This window comes from Macaca mulatta, chromosome 6 (genome assembly GCF_049350105.2).
Source record: "Macaca mulatta isolate MMU2019108-1 chromosome 6, T2T-MMU8v2.0, whole genome shotgun sequence".
Taxonomy (NCBI): Eukaryota; Metazoa; Chordata; class Mammalia; order Primates; family Cercopithecidae; genus Macaca; species Macaca mulatta.
The window spans coordinates 70392944-70415905 of NC_133411.1; the positions used below are offsets into that span (position 1 = coordinate 70392944).

At 37.0% G+C, this 22962-nt stretch overlaps 1 protein-coding gene across 9 annotated transcripts in view; it reads left to right on the forward strand.

Moving 5' to 3' along the window:
- IPO11 (importin 11) overlaps nucleotides 1-22962 on the forward strand; it is a 229617-nt gene that overhangs the window by 81205 nt on the left and 125450 nt on the right. For 5 of the 9 annotated variants that reach the window (XM_015140096.3, XM_001083045.5, XM_078004421.1 and 2 more), the window contains 5 exons: nucleotides 1873-1999; nucleotides 10870-10903; nucleotides 11059-11099; nucleotides 12423-12539; nucleotides 18684-18797. In XM_015140096.3, the coding sequence (XP_014995582.1) occupies nucleotides 1873-1999; nucleotides 10870-10903; nucleotides 11059-11099; nucleotides 12423-12539; nucleotides 18684-18797 (433 nt within the window). Of the gene's footprint in view, nucleotides 1-1872; nucleotides 2000-10869; nucleotides 10904-11000; nucleotides 11100-12422; nucleotides 12540-18683; nucleotides 18798-22962 lie in introns of all 9 variants that reach the window. The other 4 variants (XM_015140095.3, XM_015140097.3, XM_028849457.2 and 1 more) reach the window with 1 other exon arrangement.

Here is a 22962-nt window from a genome sequence, read left to right on the forward strand (position 1 = left end):
CAAAGTGATCTATAATTTTACCTCTGTTTGGATGTGTCTGTGACTTTGGAATTTTACCTTTCTGAGTTTCATTCTGTTTATCTGGAACAGAGAATCTAATATGGTCTTACTCCCAAAATCGATGGTTCTTTGGTGCTTTTACTTCACTCTACACAAGTTGTTACTTCTGCCTGTGTCACTTGGTTCAAACAGTTTCTGTCCCTTGAAATGACATTTTTTTACCCTTCAGCTCCAATACTGTTTATCTCAAAGACCTGCCCAGATTCCGTCTGTCTCTGCCCATTTCTTCTCTTCCTTTTCTAAAGTCCTAGTACACTACTTTGTGTTTTTTAATTTCTTTAGGTATGTTACAAACTTCTTGGGGTCGGGAATACTTACATACATATTTTTGTGACTTTTATTTATTTATGTATTTAGTTTTTGAGATGGGATCTCACTTTGTCACCCAGGCTAGAGTGCAGTGGCATGATGTTCACCCACTGCAATCTCTACTTCCCGGGCTCAAGTGATCCTCCCACCTCTGCCTCCTGAGCAGCTGGGACCATGGCGTGTGCCACCATGCCCAACTGTTTTTTTGTAGTTTTGGTAGAGACAGAGTTTTATCATATTGGCCAGGCTGGTCTCAAACTCCTGCCTGAGCTCAAGCGATCTTCCCGCCTCAGCCTCCCAAAAGCTGGGATTACAGGTGTAAGCCACTGCGCCCGGCCCAGTTTTTGCAACTTTAATGAGCATTTTTTTCCCTATATGTTTGATCATCTTTTAGAATTGTGGTTTTTTTGGGGGTTGAAAAAAAGTGTTTCATTTATACCCAGAAATATTTATCATCTTGCCACTAAAATTTACATAATAAGGTACTTCATGAGTGAAATTCTTGGACACAAATGTTTTGAACTGCATGATTTTTCTCCTTACCCGAGCTTTCATTTCTTTTAGCAAAGATGATGAGAGAAAGAAGTGTATATGCATGCTACTGCAAATGTTTTGCAAATGTTAATATATGTTATTTTGGTAATCTGAGTCACATTCTGTTATTGTGTACCTCTTACAAAATTAGCTTAGTTGAAACCACAAAATTTATATGAATGTTTTATATAAGCCTAGAAGTTTCTTACATTGTTCTGAAAATAATCTTCATAGTATTAACAGAATTGGAGTAGAAAATTAAATACAGGAGCTTCTTTATTATTATTTTTGGGAAGCTTTCCAGTTTTAGAGTTTGGGGCATTGCCACTGTTTTTGGTTACTTGAGCTAAAAACAAATGGATTTGGTTTTTATGAAACATAGCTACATTGCGGTTCTTTAAGATAAAAGAATCAGGATTGCAACATATATGCCTAGGAAAAAATTTTTAAGTACTAAAAATTTTAATGATATTAATTTATTTAGATCAGGACTTCATTGTTAATATTTTGTACTGTGGTACATTTAGAAGTAGCTTTTAAGCTTTATTTTTTTTTGACAGAGCCTTGATCTGTCCCCTAGGCTGGAGTGCAGTGGCAGAATCTTGGCTTATTGCCAACCTCTGTCTCCTGGGTTTCAAGGGATTCTTGTATCTCAGCCTCCCAAGAAGCTGGGACCACAGGAGCATGCCACCATGCCCTGCTAATTTTTGTATTTTTAGTAGAAATGGGGTTTCACCATGTTGCCCAGACTGGTCTTCGGCTCCTGGCCTCAAGTGATTTGTCCTCCTGGGTGGCATACCAAAGTGCTGGGATTATAAGCGTGAGCCAGCACACCCGCTTTTAAGCTTTTATGTTAAAAATGCAGATTGCATTCTTACTACATTTTAGATTTAAATGATAAATTATACTAAATGAAATAGACCTCTTAAAATATTTAACATTTTAATTTGATGATTTTTTCCTGTTTAGGTATAAGCCATTGCGGCGCAGGGTGATTTGGCTCATCGGTCAGTGGATTTCTGTGAAATTCAAGTCTGACTTAAGACCCATGCTTTATGAAGCAATCTGTAACTTGCTTCAAGATCAAGATTTAGTGGTATGTTTCTTAAGTGCCTTAAAAGAGTTAGTTTTTAAAGTTTCACCTGTGCAAATCATCAAGTTCACAACAGTTTATGTCTTTCTTTATAATGTTTATGACCTTTTACTGCACTAGCTATTCGTTGGTGAGCAGTTTGATTTGAGGGTAGAAAATCCTTTGATTATCGTTTGCCCTTCCCATTACTAGTCATTGAAAAAAAAAATTAAGCTCTACTGTTATAATTTATAATTTCTTAGTAAGAAAAAAAAAGGCAGTTTAAAAAATCCCTTTATAGCTTATATATTCTTTTTAAAATTCAGGATAGATGTTGGCATTGAAATAGCATCATAATTTATTTTATCTTTACTGTTGATTCTTTGTCCCTCATTTGTGAGAATTTTTTTTTAAGCCTTTGGAATTATTGGGCTCTTTTAAGGGATTTTTCTTTCTTTATGGTATTCATATATTATTGTTGATTTTGTGTGACTGAAAACTTTATAGTAAGCTCTTTGTTGCTTTTTTCCCCTTCAAAGCAGTAGGCTTGCTGCTTTATTATAAAATTACTGAAATAGTAGTAGTAATTTTACAGGCCTATGATTTTAAGAAGTTTAAATTGTAAAGAATAGTTTTCTTTCTTTTTTCCTACTGGTGCTTTACTATATGCCTGGGTGACTATATTAGTGACTTAATATATGTGTTCATTGTCTTTTCCTGATTTTCAATTTGTTTTAGGTAAAATTAAGTGATTTTTTTTTCTCCCCTGAGTTGTGCTAAGATCTTTTTAAATCATTTCTTAGTCTCCTTCCCTTTACCCTGCCGAATCTTATTTTTAGTTTGAACCCACCTAGTTTTTGCCTTTCAGCACAGGCTTGGACTATACTTCTTTTTTTTTACATAGGCTGACATAAAGAAAACTACATGTAGTGTTCACCAAAGGAAAACATAAATAGGTGAATTTGTTACAGAAACACAATACATTCCAAAGGCAAATAGAACTGATCTTTGGATTTTCTACCTAAGTATTATCTGCTTTGTGTAAATGATTTGAGAATTTAAGTACCATTCTGTAATTATTAAATACTAATTAAGTATGGGAAGTTACAAGAGAGCCTTGTGGTGTTTTACTGGGTTTACATTCTTAGAAATGTATTAGTATAACTTAGCTGCTTCTAAAATTTCTATTTGCTAAAATTAATTTTCTTTTGTAATAGCTTTAGAATAAACCATAAGATTTAAATTTTTGCTTTCCTAGTTGGAAATATTATTTACTCTTCTGTCAGAGAGAAGATATTAAATGATTTATAGATGTGTTACAAAAGGGTTAAATTTCAATTAAGTTTTCTTTGGGAAATAGAGAAATTGCTGGGAGTTTTTCTTTTTTCTTTGTTTTGTTTTGTTTTGTTTTAGGAGACTGAGTCTCTGTTGCCTAGGTTGCAGTGCAGTGGTACGATCACGGCTCATTATAGCCTCAATGTCCTGGGCTCAGCTGATCCTCCCACCTCAGCCTCCCAGGTATCTGGGACTATATGTGCAACAACGCCTGGCTGATTTTTCTGTTTTTTGTAGAGATGGTGTTTCGCCACATTGCCCAGGCTGGTCTTGAACACCTGGACTGAAACAATCCACCCACCTCAGCCTCCCAAAGTGTTAGGATTATAGGCGTGAGCCACTGCACTGGGCCCAGAAATTGCTTGGGTCTTAGACTTGTTTTATAATGAGTCTATTAAAAAAGGAAAGAGAAAAATGAATTATTTCAGCCAGTGCCTTAAAAACAGAACATTAATTCTACCAGATACCAACAAGTGTAACTGGAGAGAAAGGGATTCATGGCCAGATAAGTTTGGAAAACTTTGAGATAAATATTCAAATGGGCCTCTTAGTAACACAACTGGTCAAAGCCTTTAAAAATGTACATTTGCGGTGTGCGTAGTGGCTCACGCCTGTAATCCCAGGACTTTGGGAGGCCGAAGCGGGCCAATCATGAGGTCAGGAGTTCAAGACCAGCCTGGCAAGCATGGTGAAACCCTGCCTCTACTAAAAATACAAAAATTAGCTGGGCCTGGTGGCACGCGCCTGTAGTCCCAGTTACTTGGGAGGCTGAGGCAGGAGAATCGCTTGAATCTGGGAGGCAAAGGTTGCAGTGAGCTGAGATCGCCCCACTACACTCCAGCCTGAGCGACAGAGAAAGACTGCGTCTCAAAAAAAAAAAAAAAAAAAAAAAGTACATTTGCATTATGACTAGCCCACATGACTAATACATTAGTATTCACAGAATATACTTTGAGGAAATGTTGCTTTAGATTCAGCCTTTGCCCTTTATATCTTCTGGTGGCTACATCTCATGTTTACATGTTTTGCATTTGCTTTATACTGTCACTATTATTTTGCAAGGAATTGTTAAGAAGATTGTTTAGTAAGGCACCAAGTTAATGTTGTAAACCTTGGCCTTTTTTTAAAGTACATTTAAAGAATGTATAAGTCATACTGCTTTAATTTTCAGCCTTTGAGAAATGCTAGCTAATATAATGTGGGGAGATACCTTATACATGCATACATATACACAATAGTGTACAACCATATAGAGATATGTATGTGTATATATATGCAAACACACATTTATATATGTAAATGTATACACATACATTGTGTATGTGTATACATATGTGTCACACGATTAAGTCAAATTGCTACACTGAGGAAAAGTTATAAATGAAAAAATATGTCACTCTATTTGCATTATATTTTCCTAGATCAGACAGTAATTTTATATTGTCACACAGCTATCAGAGGTAAGAGACGTTCTCTGCCCAGTGGCCTCTGATGTTATAAAATTTGTGAAGTCCTGTGCTAACTGGAAAAGTTGCTTCCTCCAGTTGCTACACTGCTTCTGCTGTGTTACAAGTAGGTAGATCCTGATGAATCGAATTCCTCTCTGGCTTTCAGAATCTGCATTCTTTTTCCTAAGGGCTGCTGTTAAGGAGTCGGGATACATTTGATGCTGATTAACTACTGTTGTCCATGTGCTATTCTTTTGTTATTAGAAGGAGACTGACAGAGTAGAAGTAGCTGTTAATTTTCTTTTCTTTTTTTTGGCTGCTCCATAGAAAGAGCAGGACTACCCCATAGGCAAGAATTTTGTCAATAAAAAATTCAGCAACTAACAGAAGAAGCACTTGTGTGCTCATCACTCAGTTACCCATATTTTCATTTGTAATATTTCCCACATATATTTCAAATGTCTTTTTTGAGAAATAAAGTATTACAAATGTAATCGAATTCTTCTGTCTCTTTCCGGTCTCTTTCTATTGTCTTTGTTAAGCAGAGGTTTTACATGTTAATAGATTTATTGATTGCTTTTTTTCTTTCTTGAGACAAGGTCTCACACTGTTGCCCAAGCTAGACTGCAGTGGCGAGATCACGACTCACTGCAGCCTCGACACCCCCATGGCTCAAGCATTTGTCCCACGTCAGCCTCTCGAGTTGCTAGGACTATAGGAGTGTACCACCACGCCTGGCTAATGTTTTGATTTTTTGTAGAGACGAGGTCTCACTGTGTTGTCTAGGCTGGTCTAGAATTCTGGGCTCAAGTTATCTTCCCACCTTGGCCTCCCAATGTGTTGAGATTACAGGCATTAGCCGCTGGGCCTGGAAATAAATCCTTTTTCTTCACTCTTGGTTTTTTATTCTGCCTCAAATTTATTTTTGAGTATGATGTAAGGAAGTTTCCATCTTTCTTTTTTAAAAAATAAGAATAGCAACACTACAGTAATTCCTTGAATAATACATAGTTTTCTTAGTGGTCCATAGGGCTGTCTCTGTCATATCCCATGTTTACATGTGGACCTGTTTCTGGAATTTGTTCCGTTTCATTGGCCTACTTGTGTAAGTCTATTTGAATATTGTTTTTTTTTTTTGTTTTTTTTTCAAACAACAGCTTTTGTAGTAAGGCTTCACACCTGGTAGGAAATGCATTCTTGTAGCTTTCAATACCCACACATTTTTCATAGTTTATGAAAGATTAAATACTGTTTTCATTAGCCACGTTTTTTTGCATGTGATCCAGTGTTTGTACTTACTGTTAATTGACCACCGTTTTATACTTATTGTTAATAGACTATCTCTTTTGGAGCATATCAGTAGTTCCCAGTGCCATAATTTGAGAACTACTGACCTGGATTCTATACAATAGACCAAAACACCTTCTAAAAAAATATCTTTTACACTCTCCCTTCCTTTCCCTTTTATAACATATTAGTTAGTAGATGGAGTGCTTATGACAACTTTTAGGTTTTAGAACATTATTTCCATACTATAAACTAGCATTACTAAATTTTAGGTTAGAGGAACCTTCTTTTCCCAGGACTACAGATGATTCTTTAAACTGGGCTTCTTTAGGCTGTAGGGTTTCTGAATTAATTACATTTTTAAGTTTCAGAAATTCAAAAGAAGTTTTTAGGACATTTTGGCTGGTCACAGTGGCTCACGCCTGTAATCCCAGCACTTTGGGAGGTCAAAGTGGGCGGATCACCTGAGCCTGACCAACATGGAGAAACCCCATCTCCATTAAAGGTACAAAAATTAGCTGGGCGTGATGGTGGGTGATTGTAGTCCCAGCTACTCAGGAGGCTGAGGCAGGAGAATTGCTTGAATCTGGCAGGGGGAGGTTGCAGTGAGCCGAGATCAAACCACCACACTCCAGCCTGAGCAACAGAGCAAGATTCCATCTCAAAAGAAAAAAAAAAAAAAGAAAAAAATTTTTAGAAAGTTTTTACTTTACCTTCAGTAAAATAAGCAGTAAATTACTAGAAAATAAGCATTAGGATAATCTTTCACTTTTGTGAAAGCCTATGTAAGATATAAACTGTGGTATAATCAGAAAGCCTGTAGTTTGAGGGTGTGGTGTGGTTGCTTGTGAAGCAAAGAAATGGCCATCTTCATGGGCACGTTGACCACCAGCCAGCATAGACATATGGTCATGTGCTGTTGCATGACAGGGGTCTATTCCGAGAAATGTGTCCTTAGGCGATTTCCTCATTGTGGGGACATCACGAAGTGTGCTTTTACACAATCTGAGATAGTAGAGGCTATCTAGGCTGTGGGTACAAACCAGTGTAGCATGTTACTGTACTAAATACTTCAGGCAGTTGTAACATGATGGTAAGTATTGGTGTGTCTATACAGAAAAGGTACAGTAAGAACAGAGTATAAAAGATTAAAAAATACTACACCTCTATAGGGCGCTTAACTTGAATAGAGCTTGCAGGCTTGGAAGTTGCTCTGGGCGAGGCAGTGAATGAGTGATTAGTGAATGTGAAAGCCTAGAAAATCACTGCATACCACTGCAGACTTCATAAACATTGTACAGTTAGGCTACACTAAATATATTGGAAAATATTCTTTCTTCATCAATAAACTAACCACATCTTACTCTAACTTCTGTTTGTTTGTTTTTTTGAGACGAGTCTCACTCTGTCATCCAGGCTGGAGTGCAGAGGCGCGATCTCGGCTCACTGCAAGCTCTGCCTCCTGTAACTTCTTTACTTTAAAAATTTTTTAAAGGTCTTGACTCCTTTGTAATAGCACTTAGCTTAAAATACACATACATTGTATATCTATGCAAAAATATTTTCTTTTTTTACATCCTCATTCTGTAAGCTTTTTTTATTTTACAATTTTTTCCACTTCTAATGATTTTTCTTAAAATCTAAATCAAAGACACAAACACATTAGCCTAGGCCTACGCAGGGTTAGGATCATCAATATCATTGTCTTCCACGTCCATATCTTGTCCCACTAGAAGGTCTTCTGGGGCATTAACATACATGCAGCTGTCATATCCTGTGATAACAATACCTTCTTCTGAGCTGGGTGTGGTAGCTCACGCCTATAATCCAAGCACTTTGGAAGGCCAAGGCAGGCAAATTGCTTGAGCTCAGGAATTCAAGACCAGTTTGGGCAACATGGTGAAACCCTGTCTCTACAAAAAATACAAAAATTAGCCAGAGATGGTGGCATGTGCCTGTAGTCCCAGCTACTTGGGAGGCTGAGGTGGGAGGATTGCTTGAACCTAAGAGGTCAAGGCTGCTGTGAGCCATGATCATGGTTTGATTTTGTTCTACCCATTGCTTGAGAGTTGCTGCCAAATGCACAGAAGTTTCTGGCTCTGTTTACCTTTGTAGCAGTATTTGGAAGTACTGTTGACTGCATTTTCTTCTCATTCATTTCCCTGTTTCTCTCATGCTTTGGGGGATCTTTCCAATGTTTCTTATGTCTTGACGGCACTTGCTCTCCCAATTTGGAATTGCCTGTTATCTTTTCGTGAATTTTCTGAGGTTTCAGCTGGGGTAGGGTAGACTCACAGTAGAAATGTGTTAGACTTTTCTACCAGTCTTCTAGCACACTCCCCAAGTCTTCATTCTGTAAATTCAAGTTTTGATTTTGTCCCCCCATTACTTGAGTTGCTGCCAAATTCATTCCATTTCTTTGTGGTAAGCACCTCTTATTTCTTTTAAAGCTCAGGAAGAGCTGACTTTTTTTCTTATGTTTATTTGTCATCATTTAAAATGCTCTTAACTTTCCTTAAAAGTCTGTGTTTTTTTATTTTCCCTTGTGATCTGGCTTTCTGTTCTTGCAATCAAACTGGAATGCAGGCAGGTCTTCTTAATTCATTTCACCTTTTTCTCTGCACATAATACTACACTGACTTCCCATCGTTAGGAAGGAAAACACATTGTTTTATTCAGATGTCTTGTTTCATATACTTATTTGCATTAATGTTATGGCTTGGGGAGTGCATCTCTAGAATAAATGGTCCTTTTGTGGAGGAAAGTCGAGAGAATTAAGGGTTAGCGTGCTGGCAGTTTGATTTCCTTTCCTTTTTCCTTTTTCCGAATTGGAGTCTTGCTCTGTTGCCCAGGCTGGAGTGCAGTGGCACAGTCAGCTTACCGCAGCCCTTGCCTCCCAGGTTCAAGCGATCCTTGTGCCTCAGCCTCCTGAGTAGCTGAGATTATAGGTGCATGCCACTATGCCCCGCTGATTTTTGTATTTTTTTAGTAGAGATGGGGTTTCACCATGTCTACCAGTCTGGTCTCGAACTCCTGACCTCAAGTGATCCTCCCACCTCGGCCTCCCAAAGTGCTGGGATTATAGGTGTGAACCACCATGCTTAGCCTTGATTTCTTGTTTCTTTTTTGAGGGACTTTCATGTCTTGGTCTCTGTGAATTGTTAATATTGTATATTCACTCAATACTAAATACCAAAGATGTTTACACATAGTCCATGTCCTCAAGAGGATTGTCCTGTGCTTAATGTTTTCAAGTTAGCCATTTTTATCAGTAATTGTTTAATATCTAGTCTCCTCCTCCCCACATTGTAAGATCTATATGGGCATGGCTTACTCAGCTTTTTCTACAGCACCTAACACAGTGCCTGATGATAGTTCCTCGTTAAATAGTTTCTGATGCAATACCTGACCTGTCTTTTCATGAGGTCATTTTGTGATAGATCAAGTGGCAGCAAATTTGTTAAATCTGTTAAAAATCTGGAAATGTTCACATTGCCTTTGGAGACAGTGAATAAAAGGAAAAAGCAGGTGAAAAAACATCTACACTGTAGGCTCTTGGAATCTGCGGATTTGGCAGTGTTTAACGTTTGGTGAAGGTGCCTAATTGCATCTCAAGACCTCAGAAGCTCCTGTAAAATGTTTTAAATGATTACTTTCTGAAAAATGACTGGAAAGAAAAAAACAGTTGCTATTAACAAGTAAGGAAAGTGTAACATCTAAGAAAGTAATGGTTCTCAGCTGGGAAATAAAAGTTTTAGATATGTTATCTCACAGATTAACATACAGAATTTAGTCTTGTCTTGAGCTCATGTTACTTTATGTGGAAACTAGGAATATCTTAGCCCATGCCAATTTTAGCTGATTTAAGTCCAAGATAACACTTGAAAGAGAACGAGATTATGTTGTAATATGATTTGCCCAGGTAACATGCTGGTACACATGGAAAATTTGTGAGGTCGGGAGCATATTGTAAACCTTTCTATATTTGTGAACTGTGGGATTTAGAAAATCTCAGAATAAGCCGGGCGCAGTGGCTCATGCCTGTAATCCCAGCACTTTGGGAGGCCAAGATGGGCGGATCACGAGGTCAGGAGATCTAGACCATCCTGGCTAACATGGTGAAACCCCGTCTCTACTGAAAATACAAAAAAATTAGCCGGGCATGGTGGCGGGCGCCTGTAGTCCCAGCTACTTCGGAGGCTGAGGCAGGAGAATGGTGTGAACCCGGGAGGCGGAGCTTGCAGTGAGCCAAGATCGTGCCACTGCACTCCAGCCTGGGCGACAGAGCGAGACTCCGTCTCAAAACAACAACAACAAAAAACAACAACAACAGCAGAAAATCTCAGAATATTTTGGGGATATTTCAAAGATTTACTGTAGTTGAGGTTACAGGTGGAAATTTGCTTGTGTTCTTTCTCCTCCCTGACTCCTTCCTTCCTTGTCTCCTTTTGCACCTTTCACTTACACATCCTCCAGCTTGCCCAACCCCACCCTGGTTTCCTGCTTCCTTCTTCCTCGATCCCATGCCCTCCACATACTTTACGGCAAATTATTTTCCTTCCTGGAGGGACCCACTGCGTTAAAGGCTTGTTAAGTAAATTATGAGAAACTGAGAAGAATAGGAATAAATATTACTTTACCTTTTCTTTTTATTCCTTGCTTTGGATAAGGAGAGTATCCTTGTATTTCTGAATATTTACATAGTCTGTGTCTCTAATAATAAGAAGAGTACAGAAAGTGATTTGGAATAAAATTTTTTATTTGATATTAATGATGTTTAGTCATTCTAAAATAATTAAAAACTCATGATATACTTTCTTTTAGGTCCGTATTGAAACAGCTACAACTTTGAAGTTAAATATCCTTCTGAAAATGTAAAAATACTTGATTGCAAAGAACTTTAACACTTTTAAGTTATTTATTTTGTGAAATTAATTTATGTATCCTTGTTTTAGATACAGATTTATTTTGATAGAACTTATGTATTCTCAATATTCCTTAACTGCGCTTCACCTGTTGATGATTTTGAATTTAGAACAGATCAGTTTCTACCGGTAAGAATATACATTTCTAGGTATTTTTTTAAAAAACCATTTCTGCTTATGTCTTTGAATACTATTTTATACATGAAATTATCTGTGTGTTACTTATTAAAGTTGAATTTAAAAGTATGCTGTATTGGATTATTTTGGAGGACATAATTTTTATTTGTAAACTGTTTTGGTAACTTTTATTGGTAACAGTTCACTTATATTCTGCTTACTTTTGTTTAGCAATTTTATCATCTATGTTGAAGTTGGTTGCCAGACTTTTTTTTTCCAAAATGGAAAATCATTTAGTATCTTCATTTTATGTGTGTCTGTTAATTTTACTCCTTAGATTATTTGTCTGTGTTATTTGCGTGTGTATATCTGTATCCTATCCTACACACTAGACTGTAAATTACTTGATGAGCAGAATACCAAGTTCTATTCATCTTTTTAGTCTTTACTCAACCCCCAGGACCTAGCATGGTGTTTTCCCGTAACTGGTACTCAGTAAGCACTTGTTAAACGTATCAGTAACATTGGGGTGTTAGTGTTTGTTCTTAAGAGGACTGGCTGAGAAGAAAGTTACGTGATAAAATGTACTACTTTTGGTGAGGGGGATAGATAGGGAAGCTTGTAAAGCAGTGATCTTGCTTTAATAAAGTAATCACTATAGACATTTTTGGATGAAAGAAATGTGTTGCAGAAGTGAGCCGTATATCTGAAAGAACAAATTCTTTATGTAAGTGTGATTTGTTAGTTTATAACGTAATTTTCATAATATAGGAGTTCACAACCAGACATAGGTTATTTGTTTTTGATTTCCCAATAAGAACTATTCTGCCATTTTTAGAATAACAAGTTATATCTATAAAATATATATCTTCATACAATGTATGTTAAGGGACTCATCAGATAGCTGGCATGTGAGTGCAATAATGTCTTTTTGCTGTAATGAGTAAGTCTTGCAAAACAAAACATTCTGTGATTGGCAGCAGGCATATATGGAAGAACAGTGACAAGGCACTGTTAATAGTTTAGTTAACAGTATAAAATTTAAACAGACATAGCTTAGACAATATTCCTCTAAACGTTATTCGGTTTGTGGATGAGTTAAATTCTGAAATGGACACATTCAGCAGCAAGGAAGAAAGAAAACACTTTGTAAAACAATATGTAAAATACTGGCAGCTTAAACAATTTCAGGTTGTTTAGGTAATGCCAAGCTTTTGGCTTTCTGTTTATTTGACTTACTGCTTTGATATTATGATTTATTTCTTTCTTCTGTTCATATGAATGTCTTTCATTTCTGTTCTAAACCTTTTTTATTTTATTTCTTTTTGCCTGCAGTATTTGGAAACCATGTTCACACTACTTTTTCAGTTACTGCAACAAGTTACAGAATGTGACACAAAGATGCACGTTTTGCATGTCCTTTCTTGTGTGATCGAAAGAGTCAACATGCAGGTAATTATATTGTAAAACATGAAAATAAATGAGAGGTGGGTAGAATATATGTAGAATTCATTAATATCCTTGACTACATTGTTTAAGAGTTAAAACATTAATTGAAATGCTTCTAACTTATAGACTGTGGTTTCAGTTATGTATTATTCAAAATTGACATTTATATTCAATTTAAAAAAAAAACCTAAGAAAATTAAAATACGAAAAAAAATTGGATCAGCAGTGTAGAGGTGTTCATAAAGCAGAATTTTACATATTTTAGAAGATCCAGCCAGTGTAAAATTCCGTGTTTGAGGGCATAGCCTCAAGTGTCCATCAGCAAGAGTTCTGGGAAGTCTGTTATTTTTACCTTAAAAATTAAGTATTTTTTGTAGTCTGGTCTGCATTATATTTACATTTGGCTTAATGTAAAAATGAGGTGTAATGCTCTTAACGGTTTAGTTATTCAGCTTCCCCTGTCACTCTGAATCTTTGTGGAAATTGTTAATCCGGATAACCACACTATAATTATCCTTGTGACTTCCTATATTCTGGTTCACCATTGCATATCCTTGTTTGGAAAGCACTGAAGCAAATCTGTGATTTGCATTGTATTAGGAAAGATAATTGATTTGGATTTCACAGACTTAGAGTTTATTCTTGGATCTGCTATTAGTGAATTGTGACACCATGAGCAGATTTATTAATTCTAAAGCAATTGATGAGAATAGCTCTTAATTATTGAGTAATGACAACATACTGACGTATGTGCTACATGCTTTGCATATATTTCTCATTTAGTTCTCACAAAAAACTTGAGGTAGGTGTTAGAATTTATTGTCTCAAACAATATGAGACTTGAAGGAACTTCTCAAAGTTCACATATTTTAATGGCACTGCCAGTACTTTAAGCATAATGCAACTCCTGTGGTAGGGTTGAGTCACTGTTAATCATTTGAAACAGATCTGGGTACTGGCGTCTAAAAGTAGTAATATCTTGCATGATTCTTAGTACTTGGTGTTCTTAATACATTAATCACATTAATTCATTTGATAGTGTTTTTTAAACAACATTGATCACCCAGAGTTTCTTGCAATTGTTTTAACTCATTTTAAGTCCTTGTGTCTGCTATTTAGTTTGGGCAAAGTCTTTAACCTTGTGTCCTCATGTATAAAATGGTAAAGATAATTCTGAACTCACTTAACTTAGGATTTCATGAGCATGAAATTATTATACATCTCCAATATGCTTCAGAGTACTATCAGTTGCAATAAATTGTTTAAAAAGTTGATTATAAAAACAAGATTTGGCCATTTCCTGTAATTTTATTTAGAAATATATGGCAGATGGAAATTTCTTAAATAAAACTTTTTTTTTTAAATAGAAATGAATCTTCTTTCCTTTGTCTCCCCAAACTTCGAATTAAAACTTTTTCTCCAAAAGTTTGTTATTCTTTTGGCTTATAAATTAATGCTTTTGTGTTTCTGTCTATACTCATCTTTTGGAACACAAATAGCCTAAGCAGCTTACGTGCCTATATCATGAGAAAGTAACAATAAGATATAGTTATTCAATAGAGTTTTTGTTTTTCAAAACTCATTCATACTAAATAGGAAATGGTTAAAAAATATTTTCAGTTGTCTGATTCTTTAACTTTTTTTCTACCTTAACCTTTGATCAACCCTATCATTTTTATCTTTGTTACATATATCCCTTAACTCTCTTTCATATGCCAAATTTGATGTTTGTCCATGAGGCAGCAAATTTTTTAAAAATGTTAACAAATTTTATCTTTTTTGAGATGAAGTCTCGCTCTGTCATGTCAGGCTGGAGTGCAGTGGCGCATCTCAGCTGACTGCACCCTCCGCCCTGATCCTCTGGGTTCAAGTGATTGTTGTCCTCAGCCTCCTGAGTAGTAGCTTGGATTACAGGCGTGCCATGATGCCTGGCTAATTTTTTTTTGTATTTTTAGTAGAGATGGGGTTTTGCCAATTTGGGCTGGTCTCAAACTCCTGGGCTCAAGGGATGCACCGCCTTGGCCTTCCAAAGTCCTGGGATTACAGATGAGAGCCACTGCAGCCAGCCAGAATTATGTTTTTGATATTAGGCAGCAAACATTTTGAGCCATCTTACAATAGTGCTTTCTTCTTCTTCTTCCTTCTTTCTTCTTTCTTCTTTCTTCCTTCTTCTTTATTTCTTCTTCCTACTTCTTCTTCTTCTTCTTTTTTTTTTTTTTTAATTATACTTTAAGTTCCAGGGTACATGTGCACAAAGTGCAGGTTTGTTACATAAGTATACATGTGCCATGTTGGTTTGCTGCACCCATCATGTCGACAGTTACATAGGTATTTCTCCTAATGCTATCCCTCCCCCAGGCTCCCACCCCCCCACCCCCACAGGCCCTAGCGTGTGATGTTCCCCACCCTGTGTCCGTGTATTCTCATTGTTCCACTCCCACCTATGAGTGAGAACATGTGGTGTTTGGTTTTCTGTCCTTGTGATAGTTTGCTGACAATGATGGTAATGATAGACTGGATTAAGAAAACGTGGCATATATACACCATGGAACACTATGCAGCCATAGAAAAGGTTGAGCTCATGTCCTTTGCAGGGACATGGATGAAGCTGGATACAATAGTGCTTTGTGACGCATACAGTTTAATTTTGAAGTTTCAGTAAAGTCACCGTCTTTGTACCATAATGTACAATTAGTTGAATGTTGTCTTTACTTTTTGATAAAGTAGTTGAAAACTTACAATTCACTTTTCTAGTGCAGAGATCTTATAAATATGTAGTCAAAATAAATATGTAATCATCAGGGGTGGTATCAGGTGGTCTTTGGGCCTGTGCATTTCTGAAGTGAAAGAACAAAATTAAAGGAACTCTGTGAAATATAAAATACTCTGTTGAAAATTTTATCTAAAAGATGAGGTGTCTTTAGGAACTTAGGGTAATTTTTTTAACCCCAATGATAGAGCCCTCATTAAAGCATTTATTAGATTGTCACCTATTTGATTTTCATGTTTTCAGTGATATGAATTTAAGTGGAGCTTTACCTATATATGAATTAACTCATAAGGCTATAATACTCAAAGTGCTTCCCCCACACCCCGAATTCTTTGGTAAGAACACTTAACATGAGATCCATCCTCTTAACAAAATTATAAGTGTAGAATATATTATTGTTGACTTTTGGTACAACATTCTATAACAGAACCCTAAAGCTTATTCATCTTTTTTACCTGAAACTTTATGCCTATTGATTAGTAACTCATTTCCCCTTCCCCTTAGTCCCTGGCGATCACCATTCCACTCTTTGATTCTATTAATTCGACTATTTTAGATACCTCATACAAGTAGACTGGCAGTGTTTGTCATTCTGTAGTTTGTTGGATTTAGCATATTGTTTGCAAGGTTTATTGTCCCATATTGCAGAATTTCCTTTTAAGTCTGCATAGTTTGTATATGCAATTGCATATATAATATGATATATTCTTTATCCATTCATCTGTTGGTGGATGTTTAGGCTCCTTCCACATGTTAGCTACTGTGCATAGTGCTACAATAAACATGGTAGTGCTAATAATTTCTTTGGGATCCTGATTTCAGTTCTTTTGAATAAATGCCCAGAAATGGGATTGCTGGATAAAATGGTAGTTCTAGTTTTCATTTTTTTTGGAAGCTCCATGCTACTTTCCACAGTGGCTGTAACATTTTGCATTCCTAGCACCAGTGTACAAAGGTACCAGTTTCTCCACACCGTTGCCAACACTTGTGTTATCTTTTATTTTTGTTTTATAGTAGCCACCCTGACAGGCATGAAGTGATAGCTCATTGTGGTTTTGACTTGCATTTCCCTAATGACTGCAAAAACTTTCGTAGTTCTATGTGATTTTTAAAATGTTATGCAAATAATTGAAATTGTCCTTCCCTTAAAATCCTTGTATTATAATCTTATTCAGAATTTTATATGGACAGTATTTTTTCTTTCACCTCTTTTCATTGAAAAATCTCAAACCTACAAAAAAGTTACAAAAATAGATCAACACTCATATATCCTTCACTTCATTAGTAAGTTTCATCACTTACTAATATTTTACCACATTTGCTTTCTTTTTATCTATCCACATGTACAGATTGTTGTTGTAAAACTGTTTCAGTTTTAGTTGCAGACATCATGGTACTCTCCAGAATATTAGACCTCTCCTTCTTAAGAGATGTATGCTCCATTTCCTACATTATCATAACCGTGATTAGACTCAGGAAACTTAACACTGATGCAATAATATTATCTAATATCAAATTTATATAAATGAATATCAGTATTCAAATTTCCTTAGTTGCCCCATATAGCTAGCCTACCACCCCACTGGAATATGTTTGGCTCTCATGTCCTTGCTCTGTTATTTTTAATGCCCAGTCTTTTTCTCTTTCCTTTTATATCTTTCGCAGCACTCTGTGATTGATTTTTTTTGTTTGTTTTTGTTTTCTGAGATGGAGTCTTGCTTTGTCACCCAAGCTAGAATGCAGTGGGGCTCTCTTGGCTCACTGCAGCCTCCGCCTCCCAGATTCAAGTGATTCTCCTGCCTCAGCAGGAGTAGCTGGGATTACAGGTGCACACCACAGTGCCTGGCTAATTTTTGTATTTTTAGTTGAGACGAGGTTTCACCATGTTGGCCAGGCTGATCTTGAACTCCTGACCTCAAGCGATCTGTCCTCCTTGGCCTCCCAAAATGCTGAGCATGAACCTCTCTGCCCAGCCTCTATGATTGATATTTGAAATTCTATTTTTGTAGCATTAATTTTAATTTAGAACATTGTATATTCTGATGACAGCCAAGATTGGAATATAAATATTTTATGGCTTTTAAATGTAACTGGGTACTTTGGTTTTATTATCCCATTTGTAATTTATAGTATGTATTTCTTTTCTGCAATTTCTGGGAAAGTATACTCCCTATTTAAAACCAACACTGCCTCATTTTCCTTACCATTAGATTGTGTTGTCATATGCTTATTTTTAGTTGAGTATGAATGAGTTAGATACTTTGAAATCTGTTTTTACTCATTAATTGGCCTGCTTTTATGAGCTCATTGGAGTGATCTTTGAGATAGAACACTTAGCAATGTTGAGTACATGTTCCAGAAATATTATTATAGTCAAATTTTGAAAATAAGGTATTACATGATAAATATGTTCCAATAAGGTAATACCTATCTTAATATTTATTCACTTATATCTTACTGAGATGTTTGGGCAAATATTTAACTTCTTGTTTTTCTGCATTCCCCACCAACGCTTCCACCACCAGCAAATTCTGTAGTTGTTTGGCTACCCTTTTAGAGTATTTTACTAGCATAATAAAGAAACTCATGCTTTCTGGGAACATTTTAAATTTTAATGCGTGATATTCAAGTAGATAGTAGTGAAGCTATGAAGGTCTAGTGTTTTTATTTCATCCCCAAGGATACTCTTATAGCAATTTCAAATACTGGAGCTGAAACGCTGTCCAGCATCATTGTAGATCCATTTTATTTTTCAAGAAACTACTGTTAGACTGAGCTGTGCTTCAGGGTAAAATTTAAAATCTGATTAACTTAATCCATGGCGAGCTTATCAGTTTTATCCTTTGAAAATTTTTTTTCCTCTTGTGTTTCCACTGTGCCTTGTATACACCTTCATCATTACACTTCTCCTTTTTCATTTTAAGGGTTTGTCTGGCTCTCTTTGTATCCTTTTCTTTCCAGAGCCTTGTGTTCAGGGCCTGAAACTTGGAAGATATTTGTAGAATGAATGAATAAATGCTGACTTTTTAAAAAACAATAGTGTAATTTCCAATTTGTTAAGCTGTTTTATTAAAAAGAAGCAGGATATAACGGCATTTTCTGTTAACCTCTAAATAATTTTTTTTATATTCATAAGCGTTGTTTCATTCAGTACACTTGATAGTTGTTTAAAATTATTTTAAAATATTTACTATAGAGCCCTGGGCCTTTATGTAATGTCTAATTTTATTTCTTAAGGATGTAAGCTTAATACATTACATCTAATAAATATTAAATATGTGTTGCCTGGGACTTAATAGTGCTCTCAGTGTTTTTCAAAGTAAATTGCCTTCTTTACTAATAAAATTTTGTTGTTTCCTCTACTTATATTGTAATAGATACGACCATATGTGGGATGTTTGGTACAATATTTGCCCCTCCTTTGGAAGCAGAGTGAAGAACACAATATGTTGAGATGTGCTATTTTGACAACACTTATTCATCTTGTTCAGGTAAGTCACTTCTCCACAGAGTTTTTTTAGTTTAGTGGTTTTTTAAAAAAATTCTTTTAAACATTTAAAAATTGTTTTTATGTGATTTATGTTAATGGTAGTGAAAAACCTCACATACCATTTACTTTTTCCATGTGTGATCTAAACAGATTTAAAAACAACTTTTGCATGCTTATTTTGGACTTTTTTTTGAGGATGTGAAAAATATTACTCACTTTTAAAGAAGATGTCGTCTCCAGTAATGATAGACTCATAGTTCATGCAGTCCATGGCACCATGCATGCAGTTTCCTTGGTGGTCAGGGCTTTTCTGCTTAAACATACTTTATGTTTTCACTCTTTTTCCTTGATTTAAAATAAAAAATTTCCCTATTATAACTTGGGAAGGCAGGAAACCAGGTGAGTTGCTTTTGAGGGGAGACAAGTGAATTGGATTTCAGAGATTTTGACTTTTGAAGTGTTGGGATGTGGTAGCAGATAGAGAGGAACCTGAAACTTAGAGCTGGACTATAGTTCTCATTCGAACTGTTACAGTGAATCGTAGTCTCGTGAGAGTATGGAGAGGGAAGAGCTCAAGGCCATGAGTTAGAATATATATGTGGGGATGCTCAAGTGATTTTACTGACTTCACCTACAAGTTTGAGAAATTTTCCAGTGGGGGAGAAATCAGAAGTACCCCTAAATTCAGAAGTACTATTCTAAAGCTTTCTAAAATTAGTTTAGAGAAAAACAAACTTTTCTCAGAAGCTTTGATACTTTTTTGAATTTGAGCTCATTCTTTCCATAAATGCTTTCTTTTTTATTTTCTTTTTCTTTTTGAGACGGAGTCTCGCGCTGTCTCCCAGGCTGGAGCACAGTGGCGTGATCTTGGCTCACTGCAACCTCCGCCTCCTGGGTTCAAGCAAGTCTCCTGTCTCAGCCTCCCAAGTAGCTGGGATTACAGGCGCACGCCACCGTGCCTGGTTAATTTTTGTATTTTTAGTAGAGATGGTGTTTCACCATGTTGGCCAGGCTGATCTCAAACTCCTGACCTCAAGTGATCCGCCCACCTCAGGCTCCCAAAGTGCTAGGATTATAGTCGTGAGCCACCATGCCCGACCCCTCCATAAATGTTTATGGATGACTTTTAGTTACAGATTCCTGTCTAAGGCAGTTTCAGATAAATAGTAATGCAAAATATTTTTAATGCACATTTCCCTATTTTTTTTTTCTGTGGTAAAATACACATAACATAAAATTTATCGTTTTAACCACTTTTAAGTGTACGGTGAAGTGGTGTTAAATACATTCATAATGTTCAATTATCACTACCATCCATCTCTGTAACTCTTTTTATGTTGTGAAACTGAAGCTGTGCCATTAAACAATAACTCCACAGCTCCATCACTAAAGCACTTTAAAAAAATAAGTGGCCTATGATTACCTTATAAAGATTATGTCCATTTTATAGAAGAGGATACAGACTAAGAGAAGGTTACTGACTAGCTTGTGAATGCATTTATAAGTAATAGAAAAATGAGTGACCCCAGACATTTTGTATTATAACAGCCATCTCTGCCATTTTTTTGTTTTTGTTTTTTTTTGAGACAGAGTTTCGCTCTTGTTGCCCAGGCTGGCGTGCAATGGCATGATCTTGGCTCACCGCAACCTCTACCTCCTGGGTTCAGGCAATTCTCCTGCCTCAACCTCCTGAGTAGCTGAGATTACAGGCATGCGCCACCACGCCTGGCTAATTTTTGTATTTTTAGTAGAAATGGGGTTTCTCCATGTTGGTCAGGGTGGTCTCGAACTAATGACCTCAGGTGATCTGCCTGCCCTGGCCTCCCAAGGTGCTGGGATTACAGGCGTGACCCACCTCTCCTGGCCTCCAAAATGTATTTTTTTTTTTTTTTGAGACGGAGTCTCGCTCTGTCGCCCAGGCTGGAGTGCAGTGGCCGGATCTCAGCTCACTGCAAGCTCCACTTCCCAGGTTTACGGCATTCTCCTGCCTCAGCCTCCCGAGTAGCTGGGACCACAGGCGCCCGCCACCACACCCGGCTAGTTTTTTTGTATTTTTTAGTAGAGACGGGGTTTCACCGGGTTAGCCAGGGTGGTCTCGATCTCCTGACCTCGTGATCCGCCCATCTCGGCCTCCCAAAGTGCTGGGATTACAGGCTTGAGCCACCGCGCCCGGCCTCCAAAATGTATTTTTAAGCTCAACTTGGGAGTTTTGTGAGGGACATGTGACAAAACACCAGATTTTATGTCTCCTCAGGCAGTGTTACTTCAAGTTGTCTCAGGAAGTCAGTAACTCTTGTGGAATGTTAGGCCTATTTTCATTAATCATAACATTTAAGTACCCTGTATATTTATAGAGGCCAAGAGTGCAAGGTTCAACCAAGTAGTATTCTATCCTTCTTGGAGAAAGCATATAACATTTAATACCAAAATTGAGACTGTAGCTTAAAATATATTTTTCAGCCATTTGGGAAGATTATACTAAAGTTTATCTGTTGGCCAGGCACTGTGGCTTACACCTGTAATCCGAGCATTTTTGGGAGGCCGAAGTGGGCAATTAGCTGAGGTCAGGAGTTCAAGACCAGCCTGGCCAACATAGTTAAACCCTGTGCCTACTAAAAATACAAAAATTAGGCTGGGCACAGTGGCTCACGCCTGTAATCCCAGCATTTTAGGAGGCCAAGGCGAGTGGATCATGAGGTCAGGAGATTGATACAGTCCTGGCCAACGTGGTGAAACCCCGTCTCTACCAAAAGTATAAAACTTAGCCAGGTGTGGTGGCACATGCCTGTAGTCCCAACTACTCGGGAGGTTGAGGCAGGAGAATCGCTTGAACCCGAGAGGCGGAGGCTGCAGTGAGCTGAGATCGCGCCACTGTACTCCAGCCTGGGTGACGGAGCAAGACTCCTTCCCCCCCCAAAAAAAAAACCAAAAATTAACTGGGTGTGGTGGCACACACTTGTAGTCCCAGCTGTTTGGGAGAGCCAGGTGGGAGAATTGCTTGAACCCGGGAGGTGGAGGTTGCAGTGAGCCGAGATTGTGCCACTGCACTCTAGCCTGGGTGACAGAGTGAGACCCTGTCTCAAAAATAAAAAAAAATTTACTGGTAAATTTCCTTTCTTGCAAAATACTGCTATCTTTTGGCTTTTGACACATAACAGACATTAGTGTGAGTTTCTGTATGTTTTTGTTTTAGTTTTTTTAAACCTGGAAATCCAGATTCTGGTAGTCTTTGAAGAGAGTGGTCACTGGGTGAAAATAAACTTTCTAGTCTGCATAGTTGAACTTAGAGGAAGTAGGTATTCGTTCATACACTAAACATTTATTGAGAACCTGCAATGTGCAATACAGGGTAATAGGCACTGGGCTACAGAACAGAAATGAATAGAATGGGATCTCTGTGTGGGTGACTGTCTAGGGAAATACTGAATAAGTGTGTTAATTGCCCTTTTAGCAATTAAGAACATTTTGCTATTGGGGGTACATGGCCAATTCCCTGTGTCACACGGAGGGTGAGGTGGGGCACATTAGGGAAGGCCTCCTGACAGAGGTGTTACTCAAATTGTGGTGTTGTTAAATAGTGTTAAACAAGAAGTGTTATTTAGATGGTGGTTTAGCAATGAGAGTGGTAAAGGTATTTTAGACATATGAACCGGCATGTGTAAAACTCCGTTAGCATTAGAGAATGTAGTGCAATTAATTTTTTTAAGGTTCATATACTGATCAGTTTTAATGTTGATAGATAAAGGAGTTAGTTCTTAAAGATTTTTCAAATGATAACTATCAGTACCCTGCTCCGCCTCCTCATTTCCTTTTTGGTGAAAGAATCCACTGTCAACTCTTAAAGCCAGATCATAGGTTTCTCAGTCTTTCTCACTGTAACATATTGTTTATTACTGATTTAAGCATTGTAGCCATTATTTCTTGACTTCCCTGCATAGAAGATGAAAATGTAATTCTTTTGTACCCCTGTGTCCTTCCTATTCTACCATCCTCCCAGTATACTTGATGCTATAAAGAATGTTGAAGGCATGTATCATGTCATGATTAATTTTATTTCTTATACATAGTGTTTCCAACCTCCACCCTTGTATTAATAATTTTGTTTGCTTAGTGTTCTGAGAAAGTACCGTAAACTTGGTGGCTTAAAACAATATGTATTTATTAGT